The sequence below is a fragment of the Marmota marmota genome, unplaced genomic scaffold, assembly GCF_001458135.2.
Source record: "Marmota marmota marmota unplaced genomic scaffold, marMar, whole genome shotgun sequence".
In the NCBI taxonomy this organism is placed as follows: domain Eukaryota; kingdom Metazoa; phylum Chordata; class Mammalia; order Rodentia; family Sciuridae; genus Marmota; species Marmota marmota.
This window is the reverse complement of record NW_025999999.1, coordinates 8,648,996-8,659,550: the sequence shown is the minus strand read 5'-3', so window position 1 is coordinate 8,659,550 and position 10,555 is coordinate 8,648,996. Positions and strand designations below refer to the sequence as shown.

At 49.1% G+C, this 10,555-nt stretch overlaps 1 protein-coding gene across 1 annotated transcript; it reads left to right on the top strand.

Annotated features, from left to right (window-relative positions):
• The first annotated feature begins 1,351 nt into the window (after nt 1-1,351).
• On the top strand, nt 1,352-6,036 carry Calhm3 (calcium homeostasis modulator 3). The gene is made up of 3 exons (XM_015494900.2): nt 1,352-2,327; nt 3,235-3,490; nt 5,045-6,036. The coding sequence occupies exons 1-3, from the start codon at nt 2,041-2,043 to the stop codon at nt 5,516-5,518; spliced, it is 1,017 nt and encodes a 338-aa protein (XP_015350386.1). The 5' UTR covers nt 1,352-2,040; the 3' UTR covers nt 5,519-6,036.
• The last annotated feature ends 4,519 nt before the right edge of the window (nt 6,037-10,555 follow it).

Here is a 10,555-nt window from a genome sequence, read left to right as displayed (position 1 = left end):
TACAGGTGTGCACCACCACACCTGGTAATAATAGTGTTTTATCAGGAAAAGGAAAAAAAGTAGAGATGCTTTCATTTTCTAAAAGTTGCGTGAGAGTATGGAAGGAATGCTGGCTGGTGCAGCCACAGTAGTCAGGGTGAGTCCATGGAGATGGAGTGTCAGTGGGACAGATTGCAAAGAATGTCTAATTGGTGTGCTCCAGAGGGCTGTGGGAAGCACACGCATGACCATGAGGACCCAGGGCCTAAGGAAGGGACAACAGGGCTGAGGCAGGCATTTCACTAAGGACATTACTTGGAGTTGAGTCCAGGCCTGATGGAGCAGGGGCCAGTGGGGGTCAAGTCCATCCCAGGCTCAGGCTTCCCTTACCCTATCAGTGGCTATGGGCAAGGTTTGAAGGAGCTAGAGAAAAGAAGGCTGAGGAGGAGCCTATGTAGTTGGGGTCTGGATATTCAACCATCCTGACCCCTCATTCAGGCCCAGGTGACTTCCCACCTCAGGAACAGGCCCCCTGGGCTGCTGTGGCTGTTGCCAGGCTACTGACCACAGGACTGTCAAATACATGTGGACAGGAGAATTAGAAAGGACAGACAGAAAGACAGAAAGAGGCAACAACTGAGAGACAGAGACACTCAGAAATATGTACCAAGGGACCATAGAAAGAGAGACAGAGAGAGAGAGAAAGAGAGAGTTAGGGAGACAGAAGAGTAAAGAATGAGAGACAGAGACAAAGGGAGAGAGACAGAGAGACTGAAGGCAAGACCTACGTCCACTCATTTGCTTATTAGGAGCAGAGAGAGAGGGTGGTACAAATCAAGAGGTGGAAAGAGAAAGATCAGAGCTGGAGAGGAAATAAAGGGGGTCCCCCTGTCAACATCATGAGAACAAACATTTGCCATCACTTACAACCATTTGCTTAGGACCAACCTAGATGCTCCAGGAAACAAAAAGGTGCATGCCCGGGTCCTGTGCTACCTAGAAGGGACATCACCCCCACACCCGGGAAGGCTTAATAACGGGCTCAGGCAGCCCTCCCAAGGGCTGGGTGAGAGGTAAGGTAAAAGGGCTGCATTTGAGCTGCCTGCTGGAGGGCAGGCAGGAGGGAAGGATAAGTGTCTGGGAGGGGGGCCTGGCATCGGCAAAGGTGTAGAGGTGGGAGTCAGGTACATCAGGAGGGCTTGAATGCCAAGCTCGGGAGGCTGCAGGGTGTGTGGTAGAAGCTGTGTTTAGCCAGACTGGGGGGGGGGGCATAGAACAAAATGGACATGAGGGAGGTAGCACCCCCCCTGCAGCCCCTTCCCCAACACCCCTGTCTGTCACTTTTCCCCCCTCTTTTTCTGCAGTGCTGGGGGTTGAACCTGGGGCCTCCTTCTGTGTCTCCACCACTGAGCTTCACTTCCCGTCTGACACTTCTCACCTCCTGGCCTTTGATTATGCAGAACCCCCACCTGGAAGCCCTTCCCTTCCCACAACCCTTTTCAAGGCCAATGTGGAGGCACAGTTTAAGGCTCTTCTCAGGAGTCTTCTCTTCCAGAAGCCCCCAGGCCAAGACAGATGCTCCTGGGCTTGATCCCAGTCCAGGAGCCCACCAGAAATCCTGGTCTGAGCCAAGTCATGTTCTTGACCAAGACGAGAAAGCACAATTTGGCCCCATCTGCATCTTTGCCTTACCACACCCAGCATTTGCCTCTCCCCCCAGCTGTCTGGCCTGAGTATCCAAATCCCCGAAGAAAAGAAGAATGAGGTGGGGAGGGGTGGAGTGACAGAGTGACACCCATTTGCCTAGAGGTGCTTGGGTTGGTTGGTCACAGAGCAGTGACACATTGCCCAGCGCAGAGGGAGCAACACTGGGAACAATTGCCTGGTCAGAAGAGCCTTCACGGAGACAGCCTGCCTCTGCCTTAAGTCTTTAGGGGCTGGGCTGAGGACTAGACACGGACTCCTCCTCAGACCCCTGGAAAAGGAGAAAGAACTCCTGGGGCCCAGTGTGGCCAGGCCTCAGTGCACCCATCTGGCAGCTGCCCCCACCCTACAATAGCCATGGACAGGTTCCGCTTGTTTTTCCAACACTTCCAGAACAGCTCCGAGTCTGTGATGAACGGCATCTGCCTGCTGCTGGCCGCGGTCACCATCAAGCTGTACTCCTCCTTCGACTTCAACTGCCCCTGCTTGGCACGCTACAACACCCTCTACGGCCTGGGCCTGCTGCTCACGCCCCCACTGGCCCTCTTCCTCTGTGGTCTCCTGGTCAACCGGCAGTCTGTGGTGATGGTGGAGGAGTGGTGCCGGCCCGAGGGGCACCGGAGGAAGGACTCGGGCATCATCTGGTAGGATCCCACACCTCTTCTCTCAGCAATCCCTGGGCACTGTCAGGGGCTCCCCCACCCAGCCCCCGGGTACTGTCAGGTGTGCCCCCTCCTTCCCCAACTTCCTTCAGCTCATAGAGACCCAGTAACCAGTTTCCATCTGGAAAGATCTACATTTTTGCAGCACTAGCGATTGAACTCGGGGCCTAGCACATGCCAGACAAGCACCCTGCTACCAAACCACATCCCTAGTCCCTTTTTTTTATTACTTTATTTTGAGATAGAGTCTTACTTAGTTGCCCAAGCTGACCTCAAACTTGCCATCCTCCTGCCTCAACTTCCCAAGAAATACATGTATAATTCTGTTCCTATCATTGGTCACCTTTCCATGACCAGTGCCACAAAAATATGAATGATACAGGGTTTCCAAGAATTCCCCAAGCCACATCTGTCACACTGGCCGTGGATTATAACTTGCCACATTCACCAGAGGTGACCATGGCACGCAGAGCAGTTTTCTGCATGTAATGAGAAGCAGTGGTTTACTTAAAGGCTGCATGCCCTCTCCAGCAAGTTCCCCAAGGACAAGGACCTCACCTGTAGCACCCCTATGCCTCAGGGCATGACACGTGCCCTGTATCAAAATCAGCCGATGATCTTGGCAATGCGCAATGCTCACCAGCCCCTGCTGCGCACCAACTTGGAGTCAAGCTCTGTTCTGCTAAGGGCCTCGCGAGCGTGGCCTCTCTGAATTCTCTCCTCAGCCTTGAGTCTGATCCTTGATAAGACCCATTTTTAAGGGTGAGGACCTGAGGCACAGAGAAGTTAAGTTACTTGGCCAAGCTCTCACATCTAGGAAGTGGCAGTACTCAGACTCCACAGCTGAATTCCACCTGCCCTTTGTGACTCCTCCTTTCTCTGCTCCCAGGTACATGTGCTCCTCTGTGCTGCAGAGAGCACTGGCTGCCCCCATGGTCTGGATCCTGCTGGCCCTCCTTGATGGAAAGTGCTTTGTGTGTGCCTTCAGCAATTCTGTAGACCCTGAGAAGTTTCTGGACTTTGCCAACATGACCCCCAGCCAAGTGCAGCTCTTCCTGGCCAAGGTGCCCTGCAAGGAAGATGAGCTGGTCAGGGACAACCCTGCTCGAAAGGCCGTGTCTCGATACCTGCGGTGCCTGTCACAGGTATTAGCATTTTCTATGCGTTTGTTCATTACATTCTCAGCACAACCCTCAGAGACAGATACAATGACTATCATCCCATTTGCAAATGAAGAAACTGAGGCTCTGAGAGTTTTTAGTTAACAAGTTCAATGCCATACAGCATGTAAGAGGCAGGGTGGGGGATCTGAATGCATGTGTCATTATTCCTTAAAACCCCTCACCACAGTGCAGGTTCCCCTCAGTGCCTGGCTCTCTATAGGGTACCCACTCCATTATCCTGAGGGCAAACCCAGGCCCACTTCCAGATTTCAGATTCCATCACCACCACCCCCAGATCCCTGTGCTGGAGTGTATCCACCAAAGAGAATTACGGGAGCCCATCACACATGGAGCACCACTAGGGTTACAGGCCATGAAGACCCAAGCCCTGTCTTCTGTGGGGGGCAAACAGGCTGGTGCAAACACAGGCCTGTGGTGCAGTGAGAGAGGACCAGTGTTCAGGCAGCACTTGATTCTGATTCAGACTGTGATTTTGGCCATAGCACTGATCTCTGGGCCTCGGTTTCTTGTGCAAAATAAAGCAGGGAAGGGTTGCTGTCCTCAACCTTGCTGGTCTCTGTGGGCTTCAACACTCTAAGCTCTCCTGAGTTCAGTGGAAAGTGAAGTCAGACAAGGGTTTAAACCCTAACTAAGCTGTTAGCCATCAATCAAGTTAAGCTCAGCAAATTGTCTGATTTTCTGCTCCTCATGTATAAAATATTCACCTTAAATTTGGGTGGAAGGGTCCTGTGTACAGCCATATGAGACAGTTTTGTACATGATGGGAATCATATCTATAAATGACAAGCATTCAGATGGCTTTGTAGTTTCGAGGAGTGATTTCTCATTGCTCCAGGATTTAAGCTGGACCTTGAAGAGATGCAATTTTGGAAGGTAGAGGAAAGAAGAATCTGCCAGGTGTGGGCTCCAGCCTTAAAGAGTGGCTTCCAGTTTCTCACTGCCTGGGCACTGTTCCCTGTCCCCATTCCTAGCACAGTGCCTCCCACAAAATAGAGCATGAAGGTGTGCATGGATGAGAGGATGGATGGATGAATGTACATGAGGATCACATGAAGGACTAAATGAAAAGATAAGAGAGGATGGGTGATGGGTGGGTGGGTGATAAGCAGAAGGTTAAGAATATGGAAGCATGAATGGGTGGAAAGGTGGATGGCTAAGAGGATGGATATGGACAAGATGGGAGGAAGGCTGGATGGAAGATGATGGACATATAGTCAGATAAGAGGAGAGATGACTGGATGGATGGGTGGAGAGATGGTTGGATAGATGAGTAGCTACAAGAATGGGAGAATAAATGGAAAAGATGGATGGATGGATGGATGGATGGATGGATGGATGGATGGATGGATTAATATGGATGGAGAATAGCTGGTAGGATGCATGACTGAATGGAAAAGTGGATAGATTTGAGGAAGGATGAAGGGAGTAGTAAAGAGGGGGCTTTGGAGCACCTCCACAGTATGCTACAGCACCTGAGCCCCACTGCACCCCACCTCATGCCTCCTCAACCTCTAGGCCATCGGCTGGAGTATCACCCTGCTGCTGATTGTGGCGGCTTTCCTGGTCCGTTGCCTGAGGCCCTGCTTCGACCAGACAGTCTTGCTGCAGCGCAGATACTGGAGCAACTACGTGGACCTGGAACAGAAGCTCTTTGACGAGACGTGCTGTGAGCATGCCCGGGACTTCGCGCACCGCTGCGTGCTGCACTTCTTTGCCAGCATGAAGAGCGAGCTGCAGGCAAGGGGGCTGCGCAGGGATCTGGGGGAGGAGCCCCCTGAACCCCTAGACGACCTGGATGGCGAAAGTGGGAAGGCCCACCTGCGCGCAGTCTGCAGCCAAGAGCAGGTAGACCACCTCCTAAGTACCTGGTACTCCAGCAAACCTCCACTTGACCTTGCAGCATCCCCGGGGTTCTGGGGGGCTGGCCTCAGCCACCGTGCACCCATGGTGGCTCCAGGCACAAGGCTGTCCCAGCACACTGATGTGTAGAGACCCTGCCAGGCTTGAATGGCAACAGTGCACCCATGTGAAATGCCCATGTTGACACCCATGTTCCAAGGCCTTAGGACCCCAGGGCAGACAGTCTACCCTCATTGGCCTCCTTCTCAAATGGCCCAGTCTCGGCCTAGCTTATGAATGTGGGTTCTAGTCAAGTGCGAGTTCTGATTCAGTGCATCCAAGACTGAACCACAGAATCTCAAACAAGCTCTTGAGTAATACTGATGTTTCTGGTCAGTGGACCAAACCTGTGTATCATAGATACTGTGTGTGTGTACAACATGTAATAACAAATCCCACAATTATATACAATTACAATGCACTGATTTCAAAAATGAGGGGGGGAAGAGTCTAAATAGAACTTTTATGGGTTCTGGATCCTAGATGTTGATTTTAAATAATAAAAATAATCATAATAGCACATGCTTATTTGGTGACTATTATGTGTCCGGCATTGTTCTAACTTCTCTATGTATATTAACTCACTTAGTACTCATAATAACCTAATGAAGTAGGTATGAGTATAAGCCCAAATTTTTAGAAAAGAAAACTGAGGCCTAAAGAGGCTAAGTTGCTCAAGGTCACCCATGTAGGAGCTGGAATTGGATGCCAGGAGGACTGGCTTTGGAGTCTGTTCTGAGCTACCACATCAGTCTGCCCTCTAGACCATTTGGTCAGTTGGTTGGTTGGTTGGTTGGTTGGTTGGTTGGTTAGTTGGTTGGTTAATTGGCTGGTTGGTTGGTTGGTTTTCAATGCCCTTGTTGGGTTTCCTAAAGCTTCTATCAAGGTTCTTACAGTAAGTTCTAGTAAGCTCTGCCTTTGAGTTTCTCTAGAAAGCCCTAGTTAGTGCCTCTTACTGGCCACTCAATGAATAGTTTCTATTTTCCTGTCGAGTGTATTTTTCTGTGTTTCTATGTCAAGGGGGTTGTTGTGTGTAGCTACTACTTTCCCAGCTTCTACCAGTTCTGTTTCCAGCCAACCAATGCTGGGGCGGGCCCAGAGCAGCCCTTTCCTCCGTCTAGCCCTCTCTTCCCCTTCACCTGGCAGGAACTGCATTCTACTCACTTCCACCTCCCTAGCCCTCAGCCTGACCCCTGAGCTCAACACAGTCCTATAGACTACCCCTTCCAGGCTATCTGTGCTGAGATGTTGGCCCCTGGCCAGCAATGTCTAGGGCCAGGTATGGGTGTGGGGTCTAGCTCAGGACCAAACGTCCCTGAAACACCAGTGTCAGATCTGCAGGAAAAACTGTCACTCACTCTCCAGAAACTCTAACAGGAAGAGTTAGGGGAAGATCTAGTCTTTCAGAAACCCAGGGCTTCCTCTGCCCCTCCCTGATGATTCATCCAACACACACACACACACACACACACACCTGCCTCTGCCAGAACAGATGATTGTTACACATGTGCAGAGCTGGGTTTACTCAAGGCTTTTATATTTCCTTGGGGCCCCCTGGACAGTACAGAGGCCCCTGGAAATCTCCCCTGGAGCCCAGCTCCCTCCATCCAGGCCATCTCTGCTCTCCTGGGCTCTTGCCAAGGGATCTTGTGAGAACAGAAAATCTCTGCAGCCCAGCTCCCACCACCTCCTGGTGTGGTCAGGCCATGCAAATGTCTGAAATGGCACTAGGGTAGGGCATGATTTAGGCAAATTACTACAGCAATTGAAGAAGAGGGTGGAGATGAGAGGTGGCATCCTGACCAGTAGGTAGGTGACATTAAGGCCTATTACTGGCCCCTACGTGATATATATATATATATATATATATATNCCCCCACATTGAAATATACTTGCCTAGTGTCCTGCATCATCAGATTCCTATCTAAAAACAGACAGATTAGTTAAAATCATGTGACACTTTTAAATACTTAATGTTATTTATTTATTTATTTATTTATTTATTTTACAACCCCAGCCCACGTGCTTTCAAAAGGCAGTTTACCCAAAGCCATTCTGGCTCTGCTCTGATTTAAGTCAATAGGACGCTGCATTCCTTGACCAAAAACCTGTTAGCCACAGAATTTAAAACTTCTCTCTGCTTATAAGAACACAGATCAGGGGCTGGGGCTGGGGCTCAGTGGTAGAGTACTTGCCTAGCATGCATGAGGCACTGGGTTTGGTCCTGGGCTCCACATTTTTAAACAAATAAAATAAAAGTATATATATATATATATATATATTTAAAAAAACACACACACACAAATCACCCTGAAGAGGGGACTTTTGTGAATTTTATGCAGACCAAAAATTCCAACACCCAGGAGAATAGGATAATTAAAAGCAAAGCAGACCTACTGAAGTGGCACCCCTTTTCTCCACAGAAAAGTCATAACTGGGCTTCTCCAGAAATCTTCACCATGGCTGATTTTAGGACTGTCAGCAAAAGAGTCTCTGCAAAAGAGTTCAATGTAGATAAACTTCCTATTTTCGTGTTGCCCTGTTTTATTTGGCCACTGGCCAGGAAGAAATCAGCACTGCAGGTGCTGGACACCCCCTTACTAGTTTCTCACAAACATGTATCCAGTATAGTAGTTTGTAAAAATGTGTAAACAAGGCCTCTGGCCTTGAGCTGGAGCTTCACAGAGATGTCTACATTTCTAAGATAAGAGAAGTTACCAATTGGGCTCCATGGTAACAGCTGGCAGGGGGAGGAAAGAAAGGGGAGAAGAAGCTCTCCCCTTCTCAGGCATTGTCCTTAAAGGGTTAACTTGCCCAGAACAGTAAAGAAAAAGCTGCTTTTATGTGAACTTCTTCAGACTGTGAACTTCTGAGCCCCTCCCCTTACATGCTGGGTACAAAACTCTGAAACTCCCTGAGCTCGGGGTTCAGGGGATTTATTGATTACAGCAAAAGCTATGCCCTCTGAGCCTGGCTGCAGCCAAATAAAACTGTTTCCTGCTTTCTTTGGTGCCTTGCCTCATCTGTCCCTATAACCCTACCATAAAATCTATAAAAGCAAAATCAAAAAATCAAGTTCCAGGTAGAATTAGTCAGCCTAGGCCAAGATGACCAAGAGTTGCGTTTAGATCTTTAACATCTCATTTTAATCTTATTATCATGGCAAAATTTCCCCTCCTCCACCATGAGTTTCACTTGAGTACCTGTGGTAAGACCATGCAGTAGGGATTTTAAAATCTGATGCAGACCTACTGTCAATCAAAAGTTAAGAGGTCGGGCTGGAGTTGTGGTTCAATGGCAGTGTGCTGGCCTAGCACGTGTGAAGCACTGGGTTCGATCCTCAGCACCACATAAAAATAAATAAAATATAAAGGCATTATGCTCCTCTATAACTAAAAAAAAAAAAAAGAGAGACTGAGGCAGGAGAATTGCTTGTTTAAAGCCAGTCTCATCAACTTAGTGAGGCTCTGAGCAAGACACTGTCTCTACATAAAAAAAGGGGGGGGGGCTAGGGATGTGATTCAGTGGTTAAGTGCCCCTGGATTCAATCTCTGGTACAAAAAAAAAATGAATTAAGAGGTGGTACCTGGACGAGACTTTCTAGAAACTTCTCTAAGACCCCCATAAACTTAGGGAACAAAGGAGACCACCCTTTCCTTTTAGGACATCCTTCCTTTCTCCTCTGGTATACTTTGCTATACTTTTGTTACATTTTGTGACCTGTTTCCTGTCTTGCTTGAAATTTTCACCTCTTAGTGTACAAGAGCCACAGGGTAACAAGATGACCTGCCCTATCCCCAAGGAGCTCTTTGTCAATTTGGTGAACAGAGATGGTACAGAAATAGTGGTAATCCAGAATGAACAGTGCAATATAATGGAGGAGCCATGTGCCTTTGATTTTTGTAGGGAGAAGTAAAGTTCCAAGCTGGGGGACCAGGGCAGGCTCCGCAGTGGAGGTGCCATTTGAATGGTCTTGAAGGATGGAGAAGGTTTTGAATGTGAAAAGAGAAAAGAGGAGAGAGTGCAGAGGAAGCCCAAGGGAAGGAACAGAAAGAACCAAGGCTAAGAGTCTGGTGAAGGGCTGGGCTAGTTGCGTTTTCTCATTCAACAGACATTTATTGAATGTCTAGAGACCCAGAGAGCAAGACAGACATGCTCCTGTCTTACTGGAGCTTCTGGACAGAGAGATAGAGACAGGGCCGTGAACACACAATCAAATAAGGTGACAGTCCATCCTGGCAAAAGTAGAGGGCCTTGGCCAGAGGACTGAAGAGTCCAGTCAGTGGTCAGGATAGACAGAGAGTAAAATGGGCAGCAGTTAGTGCAAAGGGTCCATAAAGACTGTTCTAAATGTAAACACCACTCCATGAAATTAACCTGGAGAAAATTCCAAACACACCAGCCAACTCTTGGGTCCTGGAGCTGCTGGAAAAGGGAAGTGGGATGCACTGAGTGAAGGCTTCAGACTCAAGGGCTAAAAAGGGCACTCCCGCCAGGCGTGGTGGCGCGCGCACCTGTAATCCCAGTGGCTTGAGAGGCTGAGGCAGGAGGATCGCGAGTTCAAAGCCAGCCTCAGCAAAAAAAACGAGGCACTAAGCAACCCTGTCTCTAAATAAAATTCAAAATAGGGCTGGGGATGTGGCTCAGTGGTTGAGTGCCCTGAGTTCAATCCCTGGTACCAAAAGGAAAAAAAAGGGGGGGGGGCACCAGCAACCAGAAGGTCGCAGGCCAAACCAATAGCCTTGGTATTTTTCCATACCTGATAAACATACATAGTGATCAATGCACCTACCTGGCAGCCATATTAACCTCCAGACTAGCACACCTGAATGGCAATCTCCTATAGGGTTCCCTCTTGCCTGGTGAGAGCTCTATTTCTTTTCTTCTCATTTGCAAAAAATCCTACTCTTTCATCTCATTCTCCATTGTCTGTGGGTTTTGTTCTTAAAATTCACGAGACCCGAACAGAAGTCACTGGCGGGGCGACTGGGGTCTTCTGCAAAGGTAAGCGGGCATTTCCTGCTGTGGAGAGCTGCAGCACCATCCCAACACAGGTCCCGCTCACGCTCACGCTGCCTAGGAACCAGGTCCCGCTGGCTGAGACCAGCCGCTAACACTGAAGGGCAA